This window comes from Pipistrellus hanaki (assembly GCF_964339955.1).
Source record: "Pipistrellus hanaki genome assembly, chromosome: 5".
NCBI classification, from domain to species: Eukaryota; Metazoa; Chordata; class Mammalia; order Chiroptera; family Vespertilionidae; genus Pipistrellus; species Pipistrellus hanaki.
This window is the reverse complement of record NC_140507.1, coordinates 69,918,261-69,943,042: the sequence shown is the minus strand read 5'-3', so window position 1 is coordinate 69,943,042 and position 24,782 is coordinate 69,918,261. Positions and strand designations below refer to the sequence as shown.

The 24,782-nt window shown below is 53.8% G+C and overlaps 2 protein-coding genes across 5 annotated transcripts; both read right to left on the bottom strand.

The window, feature by feature from the left end:
• Positions 1 to 3,579: 3,579 nt before the first annotated feature.
• Positions 3,580 to 9,383, bottom strand: GZMM (granzyme M). Of its 3 annotated transcripts, none has more exons than XM_084886486.1 (5): positions 9,069 to 9,383; positions 6,066 to 6,225; positions 4,875 to 5,010; positions 4,477 to 4,740; positions 3,580 to 3,987 (listed from the first exon to the last, which is right to left on the bottom strand). In XM_084886486.1, the coding sequence occupies exons 1-5, from the start codon at positions 9,133 to 9,135 to the stop codon at positions 3,814 to 3,816; spliced, it is 801 nt and encodes a 266-aa protein (XP_084742612.1). In that variant the 5' UTR covers positions 9,136 to 9,383; the 3' UTR covers positions 3,580 to 3,813. The 3 variants fall into 3 exon arrangements, with proteins under 3 accessions (XP_084742612.1, XP_084742613.1, XP_084742614.1); XM_084886487.1 differs by having other exon boundaries at positions 3,708 to 3,958; XM_084886488.1 differs by having other exon boundaries at positions 3,708 to 3,987; positions 6,102 to 6,225.
• Positions 9,384 to 13,169: 3,786 nt separating this feature from the next.
• Positions 13,170 to 22,780, bottom strand: CDC34 (cell division cycle 34, ubiquitin conjugating enzyme). 2 transcript variants are annotated; one of them, XM_084886462.1, is made up of 5 exons: positions 22,446 to 22,780; positions 19,440 to 19,604; positions 19,232 to 19,329; positions 18,292 to 18,426; positions 13,170 to 14,288 (listed from the first exon to the last, which is right to left on the bottom strand). In XM_084886462.1, exons 1-5 carry the CDS (start codon positions 22,620 to 22,622, stop codon positions 14,081 to 14,083), a joined length of 783 nt encoding a protein of 260 aa, XP_084742588.1. In that variant the 5' UTR covers positions 22,623 to 22,780; the 3' UTR covers positions 13,170 to 14,080. The 2 variants fall into 2 exon arrangements, with proteins under 2 accessions (XP_084742588.1, XP_084742589.1); XM_084886463.1 differs by having other exon boundaries at positions 19,440 to 19,526; positions 22,446 to 22,778.
• Positions 22,781 to 24,782: the final 2,002 nt, after the last annotated feature.

The following is a 24,782-nucleotide window of genomic DNA, read 5'->3' as shown; positions in this document are numbered from 1 at the left end:
AAGGCAAGCAACTCCCTTCTTTTAAAAAAGATAATCCGCTTATTACCTGGCTAAGGGCTATGGGTGTATCCCACACCTGCTTCAGGGTCATGGGTGTATCCCATGGTCTCAATAAAAGGGATAGCAAGGCCAGAGCCTAGCGGCAGTCCTCCCACTAGAGGTGGGCTCCCGCCTGGCCCCCCATATCGCCAAATTAAATTTCTTCTAGTTTCTCTTTAATTTGCGTGCTGCCCTTCTCCAGAACCCTGAACCGGAACCCTGAATCGGAACCCTGAACCATGTGGGATGCAAGAAAGGGGTTCCCATACTGGGGTGCTTTGTTCTGGCCCCCCAGGGACAGCACTCAGGGGTACTGTCATTCTCCCCTCTATATCTGTCCAGTTGAAAGCATCAGAAGCCGGAGCTCAGCGCACTCGGCCGTGGACACCTTCAGAGACCAGCTGGGAAGTGCTCTGAGTCCCCAGGCAGGACGGCACCAGGTGCAGGACCTTGCTCAGCACCTTCCCTCCGCACCAGCCCGCCAGCCCGCCAGCCCTAGGGAGCCGCAGCCCCTCATTCCATCTGGTGGCTTCCTCTGTCCCTTTAAGCAACCCCAGACCTCCTGCACACCTGGGGGTGGAGGACCCAGCTGGGCCAGGAAGGAACAGCTGAGAAGGCAAGATAAGCTTCCTCCCTGAGGGCTCCCGCCCTGCAAACACAGGCCTGGCCTCCCCTGATCTTGGTCCAGGGGCGCCTCTCACATCTGCAGTGCCTCCAGATCCAGGCTCACTTGAGGAGGATGAAGAACAACAAGACCCAAAGCTTCTTGCAAAGACAGTCAGGGGCCACGTGCTGGTTGAGGGGGGAGGGCAGGAGATGACAGCCAGTCTCTGGGAGCTGAGGTGGGGGAAACCATGCACACAGCAGCCAAAAGGGAGAGAAACAGCCCGAGTGTCCCTCAGGGGATGGATGGATACACACACGGTGAATATTATTCAGCCAAGAAAAGGAACGAGGCACTGGCACACGACACAGCGTGGATGAACCTTGAACACGTGATGCTCAGTGAGAGAAGCCACAAGGCACAGAGAGTGTGATTCCATCAGTGTGAAGTGTCCGGAACAGGCACATCCAGAGACAGGAAGTGGATCAGCAGTTGTCAGGTTCTAGAGCACATGTGTCAAACACACGGCCCGCGGGCCAAATCCAGCCCGCCAGGCCTTGCAATGTGGCCCGCACCGCGCTGTCATCACTGCACTCCGCTGTCAGTTTATGACATTGTCAGTTTATGACTGTTCAGTAAACCATTCGGCCCGCGATTTAGGCTGGATTTTAGATTTTGGCCCCTTCTCTGATTGAGTTCGACACCCCTATTCTAGAGAGTGACTGCAGATGGGGATGGGGCATCTTTTTTGGATGATGGAAGGTTCTGGAATTAGATAGAGGGGGTGGTTGCACAACATTGTGAATGAACTAAATACCACTGAATTGTATACTTTAAATAACTACTATGGTCAGGGCCCTGGGCCGGCTGCCCCAAGATGTCCCACATTCATGGCACATAATTATTTTGCATCAAAGTTACTTAAGAAACTGCCTGTGCAAGAAGCAAACCGTGACCTCTCTGTCCCCCTCTAACTCAGGATACGTCTCCCCTCTTTACCAGAGTGAGGAGTCCAGAACCAAGGAGCTTCTATAAACACACTGCTGACTCCCCACCTCGCTCACACCCTGCTCAGATTCCCTTCTGTGACTTTTCACAAACGCACTGCTTCTTTGTCTAAAAAGTAAAGAAAGAGCCTGGTTCGATCACTTTTTTTTTTTTTTTTTTTAAATATATTTTATTGATTTTGTAGAGAGGTAGGGAGAGAGATAGAGAGTTAGAAACATCGATGAGAGAGAGTCAACGATCAGCTGCCTCTTGCACACCCCCTACTGGGGATATGCCCGCAACCAAGGTACATGCCCTTGACCGGAATCGAACCCGGGACCTCTCAGTCCCCAAGCCGACGCTCTATCCATTGAGCCAAACCGGTCTTGGCTCGATCACTTTTTTAGCCTCATCTTATGATCTGAGCATCATATTCTGACTCTCCCCTGCACATGTGTTGAATTGGTGTTTCTCCTGTTGATCTAGTCCTGGTGTAGATTTGTTATTTTGTTACTAGTTCAGCCACAAGCACTACAGAAGGTAGAGCAGGAAATAGTGCCGGTCCCCAACAGTTTGTTATGTAAATATCATCACAATTTTAAAAGATTTTTTTTCCTTTTTTCTGTTAGCTCTCTTCCCAGAATATTTTTTTTCATTGAATTTTTTTTTTTTAGAGAGAATAGAAGGAAAGGAGGGATGGGAAGAGACAGAGAGAGGAAGGGAGAGAGAGAGAGAGAGAGAAACACCCATGTGAGAGAGTCATATCTGTTGTTTGCCTTCTGAATGCGCTCTGACCAGGGCTGGGGATCAAACCTGTAACCCACATATGTGCCCTTGACCGGGAATTGAACCCATGACCTTCTGGTGCACGGGCCAATACTCTCAACGTTGAGACACACCGGCAAGGGCTAAAAAGATATTTAATTTTTTTATTGATTTAAGAAACATCGAATTGTTGCTCTGCTTATTTGTCTGTTTGTTTTCTTGATTTCAGAGAGAGGGGGAAAACCAATGTGAAACATCAGTCGGCTGCCTCCTGTACGTCCCACACTGGGGATCAAGCCCACAACCCAGGCAGGTGCCCTGACCGGAAATGGAACTGGCGACCTTCTGGTGCATGGGACAATCAATGACCAACCAACAGAGCCACACTGGTCAGGGCTTTTCTGCTTATTTTTTATTTTTTATTATTTATTTATTTATTTATTAAATTATTATATGTGTACATATCTTACCATTGCCCCATCTGCTTATTTTTAAAAAAATATTTTTATTGATTTTTTTACAGAGAGGAAGAGAAAGGGATAGAGAGTTAGAAACATCAATGAGAGAGAAACATCAATCAGCTGCCTCTTGCATAACCCCTACTGGGGATGTGCCCGCAACCAGGTTATATGCCTTTGACCAGAATCGAACCTGGGACCCTTCAGTCTGCAGGCTGACGCTCTATCCACTGAGGTGATTGTTGATGGGGACAGGGCTGCTGTTTAGGGTAATGGGATGTTCTGGAATTGAAGGTGATGGTTATATAATTTAATGAACATACTAAAAACCACTGAATTATGCACTTTAAATGGACGAATTGTAAGCCATGTGAATTATATCTCAACACTGTAAATATATTACTTAAAAAATGAAAGGAAGAATATTCTGGAATGCTTGTTCAATGACCTCCACCCGGCTCCCCAGCACCAGCACACCTCCTGCCAGCCGAACTCTGGCTGTGGCCCCCAGCTGCGCCCAGTGCCATCCTCTGCCATCCATTCGGCCCCGCCCACCCTGGAGCCCCTCCTGGCAGAAGCCTGCCCGCGCTGGCTGCTGGGCTCCTCACAGCAGCCTCAGGAGTGCAACCCCGCCCTGCCACATGGCTCAGTGGCTGAGCACTGACCTATGAACCAGGAGGTCATGGTTTGATTCTGGTCAGGGTACACGACTGGGGTTGTGGGCTTGGTCCCCAGTAGGGGGCATGCAAGAGGCAGCTGATCAATGATTCTCTCTCATCATTGATTTCTCTCTCTCTCTCATCAAAAATAATAAAAAAAGGAATCCAGGCAGGACTCTTACAATTTCTTTATTACAATTTATTGGTCCTATGAGCTGTCTCTGGTCCCCTCGCTGCCCCTCCCCATAATCCTGCAAGGGAGGGTCCTGCAAACAGAGGGGTCAGAAGCACCCATGGAGCATCAGGCGTGTGGTGGGGCTGACCGGCGGCTGATGACCTTCCTGATCCAGGACACGTAGGGGCCCACGGCGGTGGCCACTGGGGGCTTGAAGATGTCGGTGCAGGCTTTGGAGCTGAAGGACAGGATTCCAGCCACCCGGCCTTTGCTGCACACCAGGGGCCCGCCTGAGTCCCCCTGCCGGACCCACAGGATACAGCTTACATTTGATGTCTCTTGGACAAAGCATGATTATTCCTGGGGGTGGGAGGCTGATTGTGTACCCTGGTCCCACATGTCACTACACACATCTTACCCCTCCACCCCACCCCTTTATCCTTTCTTCCTTCCTTCCTTCCTTCCTTCCTTCCTTCCTTCCTTCCTTCCTTCCTTCCTTCCTTCCTTCCTTCCTGTTCTTTTAACACTCTTTGCTTCTTCTCCCCACCCCAGGACCTTTGCACGTGCTATGGTTATCTTTGGTGCTAGAGCTCAAAGCACATCCCTGCTGCTTATTGACTACATGACTGTGGGCAAGTCATTAACCTTCTCTGTGCCTCACTTTCTGTGTCTGAGAATCTCCAGAATTCCCTAGAGAATGGACAGACCTGGGGCCCAGGTCCCCCCTGGCCGAGGCTTCTGCCCTCCCCTCAGGCCAGGCTGCCCCGCCTCCCTGCCGCTGCCCCTCACCTTGCAGGGGGCCTGGTTCTTGGACGTGGCCTCCAGGCAGATCATGCTGTGGGTGATGCTGCCTTTCCAGAAGCGGCTGTTGTTGCACATCCTGGCGTCCAGGACGTGCACGTCCAGCTCCTGCAGCGCTCCCGCCAGCTGTCCTCTCTCCTCAGTTCGCCCCCAGCCTGCCACGCTGCACCTTGCTCCTGCTGCCACTGCCTGGTGCCCTCGGGGCAAGGCCAGGGGCCGGACAGTCCTGCTGGTGCTCACCTTAGAGTCCAGCTACAGGTGACCGAAAGAGACAGGGGAGGGAGAGACTGGGGTAGCAGCAGGGGGAGAGAGGACCTGGGTGCAGTTGTCACTCCCCACCACCTCCGCCAGCCCCCGCCCCCAGCCCCTGCCCCCAGCCCCCGCACCTGAAGCAGCGCGATGTCGCTATGCAGACTGGGGGCCGGCTTGTACTTGGGGTGCAGGACCGCTGCCTGGACTCGGAAGGTGAGGCCAGGGTCTTTGAGCTTATGGAGCCCCAGCACCAGCCTCAGCTGATGGGTCCTGTGGGCGGCAGAATCAGGGTATGGGCTGCCATCCTGCAGCCTGCGGACCCCTCCCTGAGCCTTCCTTCCAGGGCCCATCTAGGCTGAGTTCAAGGCCAAGGGGCACGCGATCCTGCCCCTCCTCTTGCTCCCTTACCTGGCCTCTCGCTGCCTGGTCCCTCCCCTGCTCCTTCTCAACTGCCTCCCCCACCTTCTCCAGGAAGCTGTCCCTGCTGCTGCCCCTGCCCCAGACTCCAGTTCATTCCCGACCAGAGGTGGGTGCTATGTGTCCAAAAATGATGACCACCAGTCTGGGGCTCCCCTCGGGAGGGGCTCCAGCCTCATCCGGTGCCTATGCTCATCCCTCAAGCACAGTGCTGTGTCCTAAGGCTGCCACCAGGCCCAGGCAGGCTCACCAGTATCGATCCTCATAACTTTGCCCAAACTAGAGAGAAACAAACTTCCCACAGGAATAAGGGGCCCATCCTTGCCACCATGGGAGAACCTTCCCGATTACATGGTGTGGGACAAAACAGAAGAGCTGAGGGGCAGGCTCCTGGCTAGCTGATGCTAGCACCTGGATCAAGCTGTTCCTGAAGCCTGAAGTCCTTTTAGACTTTTCAGTTTCATGAGCTAACAGATCCCCTTTGGTTCCTCCCACCAGTTTGGTCTGGGGTCTTTATTACTGGCTAGTCCAGAGGAAGGGCAGCTCCAAGATTAATTGATTTGGTGGCTTCCTGGGTTGTGCCACTCTCCACAGGCCAGCTATATCCCCACGGCCACAGAGGGAGACACATCCTGGGTGTCACAAGAGGCCTGACTCTGTCCAGTTGGAAGGTGCTTTGTGGTAGCAAGTAAAGCTTCCCTAGGAATCCTGCCGTCTAATGTCACTTACGTAGGTCGATGCCACGTGCACACACCGTAGCAATCAGAGAGAGGGAAAGGGGACGCCCCTATGACCCTAGTATTGGCTTAAATCTGTCAGGACCCACCCCCTGGTGAGAATAGGGAACCACGAGACAGTTTCAGGGGTGCCTGGGGTGGCAGAGGGCTGGGCAGGGCAGGGTCACTCACGGCGGATCCACGCAGTGGGCAGCTGTCAACACCCACCGCCGGTGCACAAGGACGCCCCCACACAGGTGGGCGCCGGCTCTCTGCAGGGACACCATGTATGGCCGGGAGTGGGGGGCAGCCTCACGTCCACCGATGATGTGGGTCTTAAACGTGACACTTCCTGGGGAGAGGAACAGAGTGCCAGGTTAGGGCTGCATGCCCTGTCCCCACCATGACCCTTCCCCCCCCCCAGGCCCGAGGAGCCTGAACCCTAACACAGCCCCCTCTGCTGCCGAGACATTCAGATTGACAGGTAGGGCTGCCCTTGGTCCCGCCTCATCCTTCACTCCCACATCCTGGTTACCAGCAGGTGACCATCTGGCATTCACATCCCATCCCTGAGCACCACAGCGCGGCCGCCTATGGCAGCAGCTGAAGGAGCTGTTTAAAGTGGAGAAATTAGCCTTAGCTGGTTTGGCTCAGTGGATAGAGCGTCGGCCTGCGGACTGAAGGGTCCTGGGTTTGATTCCCAGTCAGGGCACATGCCTGGGTGTGGGCTCGATCCCCAGTATGGGGTGTGTAGGAGGTAGCTGATCAATGATTCTCTCTCATCATACCCTGTTTCCCTGAAAATAAGACAGTGTCTTACATTAATTTTTTCTCCCAAAGTTGCGCTAGGTCTTATTTTCAGGGGATGTCTTATCTTTCCATGGGCTAGGTCTTATTTTCGGAGGATGTCTTATTTTCGGGGAAACACGGTAGATATTTCTATCTCTCTTTCCCTCTCTCTTCCTCTCTAAAATCAATAAAAAAATATTTTTAAAAGTTTTAAAATGTAAATCAGATAAAAATCTTCCCATGATTCCCCTCATGCTTTAACCATCCAAACTCCCCATGACTCACAAGAGCCATATCAGCTAGTCCTGCCTCCTTCCCACACCTCCTCCCTCCCCTCAGCCACACCACCCGGGGCTGCTCCTCCAGTGCGCTGCCTTCACTCCCGCCTCAGGGTCCTTGCACATGCTGTGCTGGCAGCCTTTCCTCCAGGCATTCCCAACTCTGGCTTCCTCTCTGGATATCTGCTCGAAAGCCTTCTCCTCAGAGACCCCTGCGCCCCAACTTCCTTAATATAACCCTCCTTCCCTCACTCTGCTCTGTTCTCTTCCTAGCACTCAGTCCTCCCTGCCAGCATATCGCACACAGACTTGCTCATTGACCTCCTACCCCACTAGTCCCCCGGGGGCAGGCCCCATGCCTGTTGTGTTTACAACAGGCCTGAACAGTATGTGCTCAGCAAATATTGATACATGAATGACAAAATAGATAATGATGATGGATGGCTGATAACTGATGCATGGATGAATGATAAATGGGTGACGGATAGTTGGGTGATAGATGCATGGATGGCTGATGACTGAATGATGGATGGCTGATAAATAAATAAAAGGAAGGAAGGGAGAAAGAGAGAGAAAGGATGATCGATGGATGGATGATGGATGGCAGAAAGAAAGAATGAGAGAAAGAATGATGGATAGCCCTAGCTGGTGTTGCTAAGTGGGTAGAGCACCCAGTTGGGGTGCATGTGTGGGACGCAACCAATCCATGTGTTTCTCTCACATGGATGTTCCCTTCCTCCCTCTCTTTCTATTTCTTCTTCTTACAACAGTGCCTTTAGCATTTATTGCAGTGCTGGTTTGGTGGTAATGGAAAAAAAAAATGGATGGATGGGTAGTAGAAAGAAGGGAGAGGGAGAGAGAATGATGGATGATAGATGGCAGGAAGGAAGAAAGTGAGAAAGAATGATGAACGGATGGAAGGACGGGGGAGAGAGAAATGATGATAAATGAGTGATTGAATACGTACCCACTGGGCCCCCAATTCATCACAGGGTCATTCTCATCCAGCCCAGTGAGAATTCCGGGATGCCCATCTCCCACCACCTTCTGTCTTAAGCGCCCGGGCATCGGGTCTTGGTCACGCATATGGTTTGGCGAGGCAGCTAGCAGGGCCTCAAATTCCAGCTTTGTCCTTCCCAACCAGGCGATCCTGGGCAGGCTGCCTCACTCACTAGGTTGTAGTTTCTGTACATATGTTTATCGGGACCCTGCCTGCGGGTGCTGCCAGGAAGCAAATAGCCTGCATCTGCCCCATCGTCTGTGGTGTTCTGTGAATCCAGCTCCAGGGTGAGATGTGAGGAGCACAGGATATTCTCAGAGTCCCAGAGTCTCCCCATAAAACAACTACAGGAGGGAATTAATGATTTTACTCTGGGGAGCCAGGGGAATGCCAGCGTCACCACGTGATCTAGATAATGGCGCCAGGAAGCAGGCGGGAACCCTCTGTGATTCCTGCAGAAAATGCACAACCTGAACCCATCCTCAGGGACACGGCAGGCAGACCCACGGGCATCACAGATACCAGGGCCACAAGACCCAGGGGAAACGAAGAAACTGCTGTGGAGGAGGAGGAGGAGGAGGTGGTCTGTGCCCACAGGAAAGCCGTGGGGACTTTTGAGTAAGGCCTGGAGATGAGCTAATACAAATGCACGGTGTTGAGAATCCTGCTATGATCGTGCAGAGACTGTCCTGGCTCACAGAAGACACGCCATGGCATTTAAGAGTGAGAGGCCATGCACCTGAAACTTACTCTCATTGGTTCATAAAAATAAGACATACATTTATTTTTTGCACACACACCCAGGGCCGGGTGATAAGGCAGCATGTTTACAATTGAGAAACCTAGGAGGAGGAGATGGGAGTTACCTGTAGGATTCTAGTGATTTTTCTGTAAGATCAAAGTTAAGTCAAAATGAAAAAATCTTAAAGTGTCTGCCCTGATGTGACCTGACTCCGCTACCTCAGGGCCCCTGCTCAGCCTCGCCTCCTTTTGGGAGCGGCCGACATTTCTTCCATCAGTCACCTCCTGGGGACAAGGGACTTGGTTCCGATCTGTTGTGAAGCCCACCCATGAGCACCCGGGGCCCAAAGCTTCAGGCGTTCCCCCCCTTGCTTAGCTCTCACTCACCTGCCCAATGGGCCCCCAGGTCCAGCAGCAGCAGCAGCAGCAGCAGCAGAGAGAAGGAGGCCTCCATGGCGCTGGGGAACTCAGCCTTGGGTGCCGCCTGGGCCCCCGGCACCTCCCACCCGACCTCCCCCTTCCTATAGGGGAGGTCACATTCACAGCTTCACTCCCCACAGCACACACACCACCCCCAGCTCACTGCTTTTCACCCATAAGCATTTCAGAAAAGTCTTTGTAAAAGGCTCTCCGAAGAGAAAACCACACCACACGTCACACCTAAAAATTAACGAAAGTTCCCCCTCATCATCTAATAGCCCATCATGTTCAACCCCATCTCACACCTCTGTGTGTGTGTGGTTTTAATGTGTCTGTTTTCTTGGCCCTCTGTTTCTTATCATGACGAAATACATGTAACATATAACATAAAATGTACCATCTTTTTAAAAAATATATATTTTATTGATTTTTCACAGAGAGGAAGGGAGAGAGATAGAGAGCTAGAAACATCGATGAGAGAAATACATCGACCAGCTGCCTCCTGCACACCCCTCACCGGGGATGTGCCCGCAACCAAGGTACATGCCCTTGACCGGAATCGAACCTGGGACCCTTTGGTCTGCAGGCCGTCGCTCTATCCACTGAGCCAAACCGGTTTCGGCAAAATGTACCATCTTAACCATTTTTAAATATACAGCTCAGTGGCATTAAGCACATTCATGCTGCTGTGTAGCCATTCGACCCCGCCATCCATCTTCAGTACTTTCTCATCTTCCCAAGCTGACAGTGTGTTCCCATTACACACTACACCTCCCCCCCCCCCGCCCCCCTTTCCCATTCTCTAGCACCCACTTATCTACTTCCTGTCTTTACAGATTTGACTTCTTCTGTGTCTGGCTTATTTCACTGAGCATGTCTTCAAGACTCATCCATGTGGTAGTATCAGCATGTCTTTCCTTTGTAAGGCTGAATCATATCCCATTGTATGGATGGACCACATCTTGTTTCTCCATTCATCGTTCTATGGACATTTGGGCTATTTCCAATCTTTGGTTATTCTGGATATAGATGATAGGAACACTCGTGTGCTATGAGCTCTTGGGGGGGGTGACCACAAATCTGGGGTTCCTTAGTCAGGCTCAGCTGCATGGAGTGCTGTATTGAGCAGTGATGTCTGTTCTGGGCCAGGCAGGGTGGGGGCAGGTATGAAGGCTCCCAGGGGCTTCAGTCCTCCCTCCCTCCCAGGCTACTCCTCAGCCCTCCCCATCCATGTGATCCAAATTGGCCAATCAGATTGCTCCACTCCCCCTCCTTCGGTTCGGGCAGAATGTTCTAAGCAGGCTCACTGAGGGCCATGGGGGGGTTTCTTCTACAAGCCTCACCCTCTCCTGGGCTTGGAGCTGGAAGGATGTCAGCCTGGAGGTGGCCCCGAAGTGAGAGTTCGCCTGCCAATGAGGCTCACACAGAGAAAGCTGAGTTTGGGGATGCTAGTTTCCTCTTGCATCTGTAACAGATGAAGGAATCACCTCACATTCAGGGCCTAAAACCACACAAATTAATTCTCTTAGTGCTGGAAGCTGGAAGTAGCAAGTGGGCCGCACAGGGCTAACCCCAGGTGTAGGCAGGGCCTCCAGGGAAGAATTGTCTCCTGCCTTTTCCTAGACGGAAAAGGGACTAGGGAATGGACATCGTGGGGGCTGTTATCCAGCTGACCACAGGTCAGGCGAGACAGAGAGAAACATCGATTGGTTGTCTCCTGCACTCGCCATGACCCTGGTCGGGGCTGGGAGGAGCCTGTAACCAAGGTGCCTGCCCTTGACCAGAATGGAACCTGGGACCCTTCAGTCCAAGGCCTGTGCTCTATCCACTGAGCCAAACTGTCTAGGGCTCAACTCTAATTATTAACCCCATTCTGCAGCGTAGAACACTGAAGTTCTGCATGCCAAAGCCACCTGTCCTTGGCTTGGTCAGTGAAGATGATTCAGAACTGGAGGCCTCAGATATTTTAGTCACATCTGTGTGAGCAAAAGCTCTGTTGGCAATCATGTGGAGTACTGACTATGGAGGAAAAGGGGGACAGATTGTGGCGGTTTTATTTTTTAAAAAACCCTCATCTGAGGACATGCTTTTATGATTTTAGAGAGAGAGGAAGGGACAGAGAGACAGACACTGATATGAGAAACAAGGATCGGTTGCCTCCAACTGGGGATTGAACTTGAAGTGCCCTGACTGGGAGTCAAACTGCGACCTTTTGGTGTCTGGGACAATGCTCCAACTGATCCACACTGGCCAGGGCAGATTGTGGCGGTTTCATTTACTTATTTAAAAATATTTTTATTGGTTTCAGAGAGGAAGGAAGAGGGGGAAGATAGAAACATCAATGATGAGAGAATCACTGATTGGCTGCCTCCTGCATACCTCCCCACCCCCACTGGGAATTAAGCCCAGAACCCAACCAAGTACGTGTCTATCATGCTCTGACTGGGAATCGAACCATGACGTCTTGGTTCATAGGTTGACACTCAACCACTGAGCCACGCCGGCTGGGCTTGTGGTGGTTGTAGACCATGGCCACTGATTCTCAGACATGCTCCCATCAAGAGATAGTCTGTGTCCCCTCTCTTTGAATTTAGGTGGGCTTGTGCCTACTTACACCAATTGTGTGCAGCTGAAGCGGCATGGTTTGACCTCCAAGGCTGCTCAGAAATGACCTTGCTTCTGGGACGGTCATCTTGGAGCCTGTGCCACCATGCTGAGAGGAAGCCCTGGTGATGGATGTGGGGGCATGTGTGGGCACTCAGTCCCTCTGAGCCTGGGCTCCAAGTTGCCCCAGCCCATTCACCCAATCTGAGTTAAGATGCCTCCAGAAGACCCCAGGTCCCATGGTTAAAGTCACCTAAGACATGGTGAAGACGGGACAAGCCGCCGGATTCCTGACCCACAGAAGCTGCGTATAAAGTGGCAGTGGCCCTATGTCACTAAGTTCAGATGGCCTGTTCCGCAGCACTGGGTGTGGAGACAGGAAGCGGTTCAGAGGAGAGGCTGAACCAACAAGCCGGAGAGTGGCAGTGGGTGCTGGCATGACTCTAAGATAGAGGCTGACAAAATTTTCTATAAATGGCCAAACTATGTTTTTGGGCCATTCCTCAGTACTGAAGCTGCGGATCATAACCAGCCAGACCCAGGTAAAGTGGGTGTGGCTAGTTTGGCCAAGGGTCCTAGTTTGCTAATACAAGGCTTTCTGGTGCAGGCTAGTGGCTCCTGGGCCCCTGGAGGCCCTGCCCTTTCTTCCTTTCTTTCTTTTTTTTTTTAACAGATGCTTTGTCTCAAGGAAAGCTTATTTATTTATTTTTTATTTTTTATTAAAAAAAATACATTTTATTGATTTTCCAGAGAGAGGAAAGAAGAGGGATAGAGAGCTAGAAATGTCGATGAGAGAGAAACATCAACCAGCTGCCTCCCCCCCAGCCCCTACCGGGGATGTGCCCGCAACCAATGTACAGGCCCTTGACTGGAATCGAACCTGGGACCCCTCAGTCCGCAGAACAATGCTCTATCCACTGAGCCAAACGGTTTCAGCGGCCCAGCCCTTTCACTGCCATTCTGAAGGCTGCCACCAACTTGCTAGGCACACAGGAAAGAGCCCCAGAGAGCAGCTCACACTGTGGGTGACATCTTCCCCCTTACCACCCGCAAGGTGCAGAGGCTGACTCAGCTTCCCCCTCAGGAAATGCCTCTAACTTAAAGAGGAAGTGAAGAGAGGCTGTACATGCCCAGGCCTGAGCAGCAGGAGGTGCCTGCAAGTTAGAAACACAGGCTGCTGTCCTGGCCTCAGTGCCTGTAGAGGGTCGCACATGTGGGGGAGGGGGGGGTCTATGAATACTCATGCGTGCTCTGCGGGCTGCCTCACCTGTAATGCAAGCGGGGCTGAGGCTCCTGGACAAGGCCCAGGGAGAGGGATGGGCGTGGTTGCCATGGGGGTGGGGAACTCTGCTCAGATCCAGTTGAGAACCCTGGTGAGTGGGTGTTTGTCAAGAGTAAAGCCTCACTGGCCCTGTGCTGCCCTCCAGCTGAGTTTAAGGAAAGCAAGAAATTAAAACGACTGGGTGAAACTTTGCACATTTTAATGTAGGAAAATCATTCATGTTAACAAACGAAATTGTGAGGGCCAACTATAAAAGCTGTATCTGTGGCACTGGGCTGTGGCGCATTCGTGGAGCAAGCAGACCAGGCGCGTAGGCTCTACGGGGTCCACCACCTGCAAGGGGGTCCTACAGGCTCCAGCCACAGTGACCAGTCAGCCAGAGCTCCCTCGGGCCTTTGCTCTGATGTCACCATCAGACCCTGAATCCAGCTTGCTCCGGGCTTTTCAGTTACCCAGAAATAGTCAGAGGCTTGGGTGACACTGGGTGTAGCATCTGCAGGCAGCAGGGTGGAGCCACCTGAGGGCTGGAGGTTGCAGGTTGTTTTCAGCCTAGGGCTCAGGACCTTGGGCCCACATCCTCAGCCTCAGGAGTGCACCCAGGTGCTGGGCCTGCCCCCGGGCTCCACACACTTAGGTGCTGCGGGCATCAGGTCCGGCCACTGTACCCTGTAGTCCTAGGGGAGGCCAAGGAAAGGGTGGTCTCTGGGCTTCTCATAAAGTTGTTTTATTTAGATTCCAAACACACCAAAGCCGAGAGAAGAAGTGATGACAAGTTAATCTGTCCACTCATGAGCTGGGAGCCCCAAGTCTCTGGCTCCAGCCAGTGGGGCAGTAGACAGGGCTGGAGTCCGGGCCCCTCAGGCCACCTTTGCCCCGAGGCCCACCAGGTGCCCAGCACTAATGGGGCCCCTCCTCTCTGAAGCAGAGGAAAACCCAGAACAAACATGGGGAAAGGAAAGCGAGACCAAGGAGACAAGGCAAGAGCGGGGCCACCTCCCTGAGGTAGTCTCGGCGTCAGGAGGTGCCCGAGCGCCCACAGAGTCTGGGCCTGGTGAGGTAAAATCTGTAAGTTTATTCGGCGTGGGACATGGTGTCAGGATTCCTCGTTGCCAGAGTCATCCTCATCGTCCCCAAAGCAGCTGTCCGCTTCGGCCTCGGCATCCTCGTAATAGTCATCGTAGAAGAGGTCCGAGCCCTCGTCGGGCGCCGGGGCCTTGGTCTTCACGCAGTACTCAGCCAGTGTGGTGGGCACCTTTACACCATCCCGCTCCGCGTCTACCTTGGTCCCCAAGACCTGCTTCCTGGGGGAGAGACAGGGAGGGAGTCTGTCAGGATCCGCAGCCAGATGCCTTTGGAGGAAAGGAGGTGACCAGGCAGCTTTGTGGAGGGTGACTTGTGCACTAAGCCCCAGGGAGGGGCCTGACCGAGGCCAAGCCACAGGGGACACTGCAGCAGGGACCAAGGACCCCCGAAGATTGCTACAGGAGGTTTAAAAGGATGCCATCAAACCATACACTTAACCCAGATGACAAAATATCCAGGGGGGTTGGTCCTCCAGGGCCACAGCTGAGGAGCCTACAAGGCAGGCAGAGGGGAGGAAAAGTGGACGGTGGGGACAGCACACTGGGAGAGAGAGAAAGGATGGGACGGGCTCACCCAGGAAAGAGCGGACTCAGCACTGCACTGCTCACGAGGCAGGAGGCAGGTTAGGGAAATGCTCCTGTTTATAGTGAAAGGGAGGACAAATGAGGTGACAGGGTAGTAACATCCCATGGGACATGCACCTGACCGTCAACACCCTAGGCCCATATCACGTACATCTGAAACTAGAACTTCACAGGACCAATCCACAGATGCTAAAACCTCTAAGCCCACCAGGGGCTCTGTCTGGTCATGCTGACAGAACATGTGGGAATGCAGATGGGGTGAACAAACAGGCAGAAAGCAGCCATCACAGCTACCCACGTGGGCACATGTGAGCTGGCCCACAGGGAGTCTGGAGAGATAAAAATAGTCTGGATTTTATTTCAGCATCATGTGGGAGGTGGCGGGGAAGAACTGGCAAAGGAGTGGGCCACGTGGGCAGGATACTCTGAAGGTGCCACCCTGCACTCACTCTGAGACCCTGAGGGTTGTGCACAAGTATCAAATGAGGCTGGCAGAGCAGGTGCTTGCCAAGCACCTCCTAGGATGGCTGTTGGGGGACTAGTGTTGCTATGTCCATCACAGTTCTTCATCAGCTCCAGAAACTGGAAACTATGACTGCCCAGCATCAAGGACAGCTTTCCCGGGACCATAGGGGGATGCAGAGAAGGGTGCACCCTGTTGCTCATGGATCCCCTGGGGGCTGTGTGTGTCAAAGTGGTTTAAAAATTATTACATAAGACGAAACCGGTTTGGCTCAGTGGTAGAGCGTCGATCTGCGGACTGAAAGGTCCCAGGTTCGATTCCGGTCAAGGGCATGTACGTTGGTTGCAGGCACATCCCCGGTAGGGGGTGTGCAAGAGGCAGCTGGTCGGTGTTTCTCTCTCATTGACATTTCTAGCTCTCTCTCTCCCTTCCTCTCTGTAAAAAATCAATAAAAATATATATATATTTAAAAAAAATTATTACATAAACCACTACAGAACAACCAGCAAAAATAGGCCAGACTAAAAGAAGCCAGCAGAATTTAGTCAAGGAAAATAAAACAGAAGTAAATAGAGAAGGGTACCACAGGAGAGGTAGAAGACCTGACATTGCAAGGCCACCAATGCCATGTGTGCATGTACATCTGCTCAGAGGTGCACACACACATGGGTTATTCAGGGATTAGTCAAACTGCAGGATGAGGTGAAATGGAGAACTAAGGGCTGTTTAGAGACAAAAAAAAAACCAGTTGGTTTCTTAGGAAGGGATAAGCAAGTTATGACAAATTAAGCACATGGACAGCCTCGTAGGTCAGGCACCAGGAAGCTACTAAAGGCTCTTTCCTACTTTCTAGGTAAGAGCAGGTGGTAAAGCTGGATTTGCACTGCAGCAAGCAGATGATCATGTTAACTACCAAACCTCACCAAACTGAGTCCAAAAAGGATGAGTGAGCTCTACTGCACATGACATCTCAACAAACCTGACTAAAAAGTTGGTTACAAAGTGGCCTATACCGCATGGTCCCATTTTTCGGATAAAAATCTGGAAGGATACACCCAGACATTAACCATTAGGTATTAGGATCATGGGTTTTTTTTCTATTTGCACATAAATGTTTTTGCCTTCTTGGTATTTGATTTGTTTCATAGCTTTATTAACACAAACTGTACCCATGTGTCAGCAGTGAGCTCTGACCCACGTGTGCCTCCTGAAAGCACCCCACAAATGAGATCACAAATGTACCCATCACCTCCAGATGCCCCTATGCCTCTTTTATTTTTATTAATATATTTTCATTGATTTCAGAAAGGGAGAGATAGAAACATCAATGATGAGAGAGAATCACTGATTGGCTGTCTCCTGCACACCCCCCACTGGGGACTGAGCCGCAACCTGGGACCCTTCAGTTTGCGGTTGACGCTCTATTCACTGAACCAAACTGGTTATGGCCCCTATGCCTCTTAAAGCTCATATCCCCGATGGCCACAGATGCACTTCCTAGGATTCCTGTCCAGGAGCATGGTCCCTTGTTTGCCTGGCTTCCTTCATGAAGCTTAACTCCTGGAGATGTGCCCACATGGCTGGTGAACAGGCCACAGCTCGCTCACCTTAACCGTGGATGTACATTTGGGCTGTTGTTTGTTTTTGGCGATTTGATGCTGTTTTGAACATTTGCATAGATGCTGGTGTAGAATGTGCCTGTTTTTCTTGAGTAAGTAAGTCTGGAATGACTGGGCCATAAGGCAGGGTGTGTCTAACTTCTTACTTTTCTAATTAAAAGGTAAATGAGCCCTAGCTGGTTTGGCTCAGTGGATGGAGCATCAGCCTGTGGACTGAAGGGTCCCAGGTTCGATTTCGGTCAAGGGCACATGGCCGGATTGCAGGCCCAATCCCCAGTAGGGGGCGTGCAGAAGGCATCCAATCAGTGATTCTCTCTCATCACTGATGTTTCTATCTCTCTCCTTCCTCCTTCATCTCTGAAATCAATAAAAATATATTTAAATAAATAAAAAATAAAAGGTAAATGACAAACTGAAAGTATTTGGAAAACACCTAATAAAGGGCTATTTGTCATGAAAGAAGTCAGTAAACTCCAGGATAAAAATTGACAATGGACAATGGACACAAGAGCTCACAGAATTTGACAAAACAGAACATGCAAAAGAATGGGTCAGACAGCTCAGAAAGAAAGCCAATGGCTTGCACACCCAGGGCCCTGAACAAGGTTCTGTCCCCGATCTGGCACCTGCACTGCTGAGAATCCACTATGTAAAGTCTGGAAGATGTTTGCCTGCTCATTTGTGAGGGGAGAGCGCTGGTAACAACTATGAGAATAAGAGGCTAGTTCTGGCAAATCCTTAATATGTTGCTCTTAGAACCAAGAAAAAAATTAGTTTTTAAAAAAAGGCTATTTTCTAAATATGCTGATACCATATGGTTTTTCTGCCTTTAAATAATGATTCAAAATTTCAAAATTACAAACTTAAGTGATGTTCACAGCAGCAAATTATTAAGTGGGAAAGATAAACCATCACACAAGGCATAATCTCAGTAACATGAAAAATGACCATATGAAAAACTGATGAGGAACAGAAGCAAGCAGTGGACACGTGTATGCCCAGATGTGGGTCAGGAAGCACCTAAAAGTGGATAGGCAAACCATACCCCATTAGCTGGACACACTTACCACAGGCCCAATGTAACAGGCCCCCGTTTTCAGGTGCTGCCCTAGAGAGAGGGGAGCAGCAAGGGCCAAAGGGAACACGGGGAGGACCTCTGGAGCTCGCTGCTGGACACCTGGGTGTCTATTTCTGTGCTGCACTATTATGCCTGTGTGTGTGATACACCCACATCCCAACACACACACACACACACACACACACACACAAACACACACACACACACACGATGTCTGTTTACTACATTAAATACATGGACCTGTATGAAAGATATTTCAAATTGCAAAACACACCCAATTTTCTTTAAAAAACTTTTTTAAAAAAGGAGAAGAAGAAGAAGAGAGAGAGAAGAAAAGAGAACAGGAGGAAGAGCCAACGGGTTGGGCTTGAATCCGGTTGGATCTTTCCCACGGTCCAGTGGGCTAGGTTTCCCCATTAGTGACGCCTGCCCTGTGGACAGGTGAGAAGCCAGGTTGGTCTGGGAGCCCTTCCTTACCGGATGATGTCTGTGTACTCCCGGTCCTTGCCTTTGCTCTCTTTCCACTTCCTGTACATCACAGAGGCGTCCACGTTAGCTGGGGAGAAGGTGTTAGGTTCGTTGAGGAGGGAGATGACGCTCAGGAGGATGGTCCTGGGGAGGGGAGCACAAAGTCAGCAGGTACAGGGTGAGGGTGGTGTTCACGGGATGCATCCTGGAAGCCAGGTCCGACGTTGTAGCAGGAACCACAGGCTGAGCACAGCCCCCTGGCGCCTGCCATTTACTGGAGAACACACGAAGTCCCAGTTTTGCAGCCTCTCAGGCCTGAATGTCACTGGGGAGCCAACACTAACCCAGAGATCCCCTTGTACCTCCCTATCCCAAAAGCAACATTTGTCTGGGCTTCTCACTGGCCTTCCCGGACTGCTCCTGCCCTCTGCCGCATGCCCAACTCCCTGGACAAGACGTGTGTGGGCAGCCAAGCCCAGGAGCACCTTTCTGCCACTTGAAACATGCCTCTCCCATGCCCAAGTGCCCTGCCTGGCAAATGGGTCCCTCTGTACTGCCATCTTTTACTATGGCCACCCTGCTACTGGACTAAGGATATGCAGACAAAGAGGTGGGTGCCAGGCCTGCGGGTGCCAGGCTCATGGAGGTTGAAGAAGGAGAGGAGACCTCAGAGTAAGGCAGAGGGAAGATCCTGTGGGCAGAAAGATATGGACAAAGGCTCCCATTTGATGGGGCAGTGAGTGTCAGGAAATGAGGGGAGAGGCCAGCAGAGATGGCCCTGGACCCCCAGGGCCCCAGCACACTGGCAGAAGACCAGTCTCAACCAATGCCAAAGCACTGCAAGGAGCTGTGACCCCAGGGATGACACAGGTGTGTCTCCCTCTGTCTGGAGCAAAGAGGTCAGAAATGCTGGGGGTGGGGGACACGTCTACCTGCTGACCAGCCTCACCTGACATTTTGGGTGGGGTTCCACCGCTCCGAGGGCAGCTCACCGCTCTGGGGGTCATCGACTGGGGGGTGGAGAATGGAGATGCACACGTCCCCTGTCTGTGCGGGGACAGGAGGGAGGGATCAGTGCCCATACCAGCACGCAAGGCCACACAGTGCCCCGCCCCTGCCCGCCCCCATTACAGAGAGGCTGGGAGAGGCAGGCTCACCTCATAGATGTTGGGGTGCCACATCTTGGTCAGGAACCGAAAGGCTGGTGGGGAGTAAGGGTAGTCGATGGGAAACTTGAGGCGTGCCTGGGGGGTGGGCAGAGAGCAGGAGGACTCAACCAGGGCTGGCCCTGTTGTCCCATCAGTGCCGAGTATGGGATCAGGCTGGATAGGACAGGATACCTCTTGAGGACTCCATCCACAAACACACAAACAAGGACATCAGGCTGGGACGGACACCGCCAGTACAGAAGGGCTGCTCAGCTGGGACGGGCACTCGTGAGTGTATGAGTGCACAATTGGTTGCCACAGGCTTTTTTTTTTGGGGGGGGGGGGGGTCCCCTGAGCTGATCCTGGTAACCACCCTGCTACTGGGGAGTGCGGGCAGTTGCCCAAGGAGCAGCTCCAAGCCCATCTGGCCCAGGCCTGTAGGAGGGTCAGGAGGCTGTGCCTAAGGTGGGCTCACACCGGCAAACAGCTCCACAGACCAGAGGGGCATAGGCCTTGGCCCTGGGAGCTGTGCACCTCAAGTACAGTGCTGGAGTCCCTGCCTCAGTTCCCAGGTTGTGGGGAGGATTAAAATAGATGTGTGTTCACTGGGCAGGTCTTCCCGACACCTCTGTGGGCCCTGTGGGAGGAGATGAGTCAGTGCTGGGTGGACACTCTCTGCCCGCAGGTGTCCATCTTGGGAGATCAGGAAGGCAGACAGGAAGGTCACGTGGGAGACGGGAAGGGCCACCTGACTGACTGGGTGACAGAGCTACACAGTTTCAGTAGGCGTGGAAGCTTCGTTTGCTTGCTTAAGCCCCAAATCGCAGGTTTCGGGACATCTGGCCCAGGATGTCCTCAGGCTCTCAGTGGCGAAGAGCAGGGTAGGGGCCACAGAGGAGCAGGGCGTCTCTGCTGGGAGGGGGTCATTTGGGTCAAGTCCCTCTGCTCTCGGCTGAATGATGAGGTCACTAGCTATGGCAGCAGAACAAGTCTGGAACCTGGGTCCCCCAAGCCCAGTGCCGGGCTTCTAAGCGACAACCTGAGAAATGGTTGAGGCCTCCTCAGTGGAGCAGGGGGACAGGCCTCCCCTGCACCAAGCACCCACCGGGTCTCATCACGTCTGTTTACCTCTGAGCAAACCAAAGCTCTGAGAATGAGGGCACCTTCCCTAAGGCACACAGCAGGTAAGATGTGGAGCCACTCCAGAACCTGGCTTCTCTGACGCCGCGTTAGCACCCTATGTCCGGGGACCTTCCTGGGCCAGTGCTTCCGAGGCTCATCAGGAGAATTGGGGCAGTTGGCTCAGGCCTGGACAAGGTGCTGGAGGAAGTGGTTGCGAAGTGATGGTGACCCCTAGGCATTTCCCCATTTCCTGGGGAAGAGGGTTTTCCCCCACTCCCTACCTGACCACAAGCAGACCTGAAAGGGAGGACTGGGTGGGTGGCAGAACCACCCTGAACTCCATACTGGCTTCCTTGAGGCTAGACCCTGTGGCAGATATGATCAAAGCCTGGCAGGCTCCCTCCACAATCCATTCTTTTCTAGGAAAACTAGATCATCTCCAGAAAAACCTGGGAGGCTCTACTCACACCCACTTAGTATGCCATAGCTAGACACCACATCCTTTACGCTTCGCCTAAGGGTGGGGTCCTGGTTCTGAAGGAGCCCTTATCCTCACAGCCTGCGGCTCTCCCGAGCAGACAAAAGAGGCTGAGGGGGCTGGGTAAACCTTTCAGTAATCGGCCCCAAATCTGTTCCCTGCATGGGTTAGTCTGACTCCAGATTCAGAACTCAGACCAGGGCTGTTCACACTCCTCCCCCCTCTCCACCCCAGCAGGCCAGGCGGCTCCCTCACAGACAACTGAGCAGGTGAGACCAAAACATTAGTCAAAAGTGCAAACAGAGACATCTGTCTGGGCAGCACTGCCCCTCCCTCCCCACCCCCGAGCCTGGCCTAGCTGGTTTCTGCTCCCCACCCAGGCCTCCCAGCCAGGCAAAACCTGGCAGGTCCTAGCCATGCTCTTGGCAGGCTGTGATGGGGTGTGTTCCTATGCTTAATGCTCGTTTCTCACCTCTCCCACAGGGAGACCCCTCTGCCTCAAAAAGTCAAGTGCTGCTACCTGAAAGGGGTCCTTCCAAGGCCCCATCTGGGCTAAGATCATGAGGATGAGAAAGCTGCCTGGGTTTTGGCCCGAGTCCTTTTGTCACCCCAGTCCCAGGGAAAGCACTAACTTCCCTTTACTGATCCCAACAACAACAAAAGGGAAATGCTTGGAATTAGACCACAGAATAAAAGGCCCAGAGTGTGCGCTGCTGGCCATCTGCTTAGGGGAACCTGAGAAAGGCCAGCTGGGGTGAGAGAGGAGCTGGAGCTTCGGAGGCTAGGGTCCTGGAGGCCACGGGGGCTCCTCTGGAGTGTGGCTCCCGGGGACAGGGTGGATAGGAGTGACACCTCCGCCTCAACCTTCCCTAGAGAACAGGTTTGTATAGCTCCGGATAAAGCTGAGAGGGCTTGGCCCGTTGCTATCGGCAAAGGGTGGCTGCTTTCCAAGCAGGTCCTGGCTGCCAAGGTCCCATCCAGGCCTTTGTTAGAATCTGAGCAAGTGGCGGAGCCAGACCCCTACCCCCACGCCGCTGGCCACCCTCCCTCCCTCCTTCCCTCTCCGAGGCCGGTGCTCCCCAACAATAGTGTTTGCTGGTTCTGGGGGGGCCTTTGTCTCTTCTGGGCAGGGGGCTGGGAAAGCAGCAGCAGGATGGGCCAGCTAGGGCGGGGTCGGGGGAAGGGGGCACCAGGGGCTGAGACCTCCCAGGAGCGGGGTAAACAAGAACCCGCCCAAACAAAACAACGTTCATGCCTCCACTCTGGGGGAGTCTGAGTTTAAGTTCTCGGGGATTCCTGGGGCCTGAGGAGGAGGGACTGAGTAACCCCGAGTGACAGCGGAGAGCCTGGGTACAGGGAGAGGGGGGATCGCCAAGCGAGAAGGGTAGCGGCATCCGAATGGGCTGCGGACTCACCTTAAAGTAGCCGCCCTCGTAGTAGGTGTTGGGGGGCCCGAAAATGGCCACCTCCCAGTTGTACAGGTCGCCCTCGTCCACCAGGGTCACCCGGAAGCCCTCCACCGGCTCCTCCTGCAGCCCCTTGAGCTCGAGCAACAGCGCCTTCTGTGAGCTGGGTACCAGCGGCCGGGCCATGGCGGCGGCGGAGGAGGAGCCCGGGAGCGGGGGCGCGATGGGTGGCGGGGCCGCCGCGGGGGCGCGGGCCGGGCCGGGCCGCGCGCCGGCCGGGGGGGCGCCGCCGGGGCCGCCTCCGCCTTCCTCCTCTACGCCGCCGCCGCCGCCGCCCGGGGCCCCCGAGCGCTCCACTCGCTCTGGCGCCGCCGCCTGCCCGGCGCTGCCTTCGGCCCGGCCCGCGCGCCCCGCCCCGCGCTGCGCCTGCGCGCCGCCCCCGGGCTCCGACTGCGCCTGCGTGCCGCGGCCCGGCCTGGACGACACCTGCGTTCGCCCGCGGGGCGCGCCGGGAAGTGGAGTCCCCCTCCCTCGGGCCACCGGGCTCGCGCCGAGCGCGACAGCCGGGAGGGAGGGGGCCGAACGCCCGAGTGCCTTGGTGCTGCCGGCCTGTGGGAGGCTGCTGCAGCCCCCCAGCTCGGACGAGCACCCCGACGCCTGTCCACCGCGAGGAGGGCAGGCCTGGGCTGAGCCGCCGCGGCCCGCACGCCGGGCTTTTGGGGTCTTTTTTTGTGACGTCCCCGGCGCGGGGCGGGGCCGGGGCGGGGAATTGGGAGCCGGGGTGGGGAATTGGGAACTGGGCCGGGCCGGGCCGGGTCCCCGCGAGGCTGAGTGTCCCGGTCGTGACCCTACCGTCCTGATTCTATTTTGCTGTAAGTGAGGGGAACTGGCTGATTCCCTTCCCGGATCGCACCGGGCGACCGGATGGGGAGGCGAAGGACAGGTGAGAGCCCGCGCTGGAGCTCACGCACCCGGTCCTCGGCGGGCTGTGCCTCAGGTTCTCGTCGGTGGGGTTGACGATTGGGCCCTCCGGGCAGATGCGAAGGCCCCCGCGACCGCGAGGGAGGTGAGGAAGACTGAGCGGAACTTTAGTCACCATTTGGATCCACCGAGTGGGATCAGAAGAGATGGAGAAACGGGAATCAATCAGTCCACTCCTCCTTCAGCACTCATTTGGCACCCATCCTGGAGGAATCCCCAGACTGATTGATCCCTAATCCTGGCTGGTCCCTCCTTTAGGCTGACCATTGACCCCACCCAAATCCTGACCCAGGGCTTCACCCTGACCTGCTGGAGCTCTGATCTGGCTGAGTCCCTGGACCCAGGACACCTGGTCAGGAGAGTGAGGTGTGGTGCCCCTCCATTTCTCCACCTCCACAGGATGACAGCTCCCCGTGAGGGTGACCAACTTGTTGTTGTGGCCCAGGCTTCCTGCTGGGCCTGTGGCCTTCCTGGCAGGTGTCTTGGACAGCCAACACCTGCAACAACTGCAGGCTGTGCCAAAGTTACACCCTCCCCCAGCTGCCCCAGGACCTGACCCCTTGCCCTGCCCCGCTGACAGGCAGGTAAACCTGTCTGGGAAAGGGAAATAAAACGTCAACAGTGAGGAAGGACAGAAGAGCTAGAGCAGCAGCTCAAGTGGCTGCTCAGAGCTGGGCCTTGGCTTTCTCAACCATAAAGCTCTAGGGCCTAGTCTAGGCTTTGCCTGTGCCCTGCACCCTGGGGATCTGGATCGGGCCCCCTCATCTGTCAAATGGGCTGTTGCCTTTGCTGAATGGTCCAGGTGTTACCCTCATTGTCTGCCCATAAAACCAATGTCATAGTGTTGGCAGCTGGTCAATAAATAGTTATTAATCATGATTTTTCCAGAGAGGTTTCCCAAAGTCCCTCCCTATGTACTGGGAAGTGCTGCAAATGTAGAGGAAGTGCTGGGCTCCTGCCCCCTGCCCTGGGTTGGCCCCACACGGCGCCCGGTCCCTCAGGAAAGCCTGCTCAAGCTCTGAAACTGCAGTGGTGGATGGCTAGAGTTTCTGCCTCCCATTTTCTGACCACAGCACCTGATTTTCCGATGGGGTTTCCTGGTCTGTCAAATGTTCTTTCCTCATAGGGCTGTGACATTGGAGGTCTCGAACATGTTAGCTGTGCTGTCATCATCGCCGGTAGTATCTGCTGTGAACTCTTCCTCTGATAGCTGGGAGAATGGAGGCCCAGGGAGGAAGTGCTTGGGTGGGGCGTGTAGAGAGCAGGGCTGGGGACTGGGTCATCTTCCAGAGCACTGGTCATGCAGGGCCTCAGCCCTGAGGCAGGGCACCTCACTGAATACCCATTGCCCTCTGCTCCCATAAA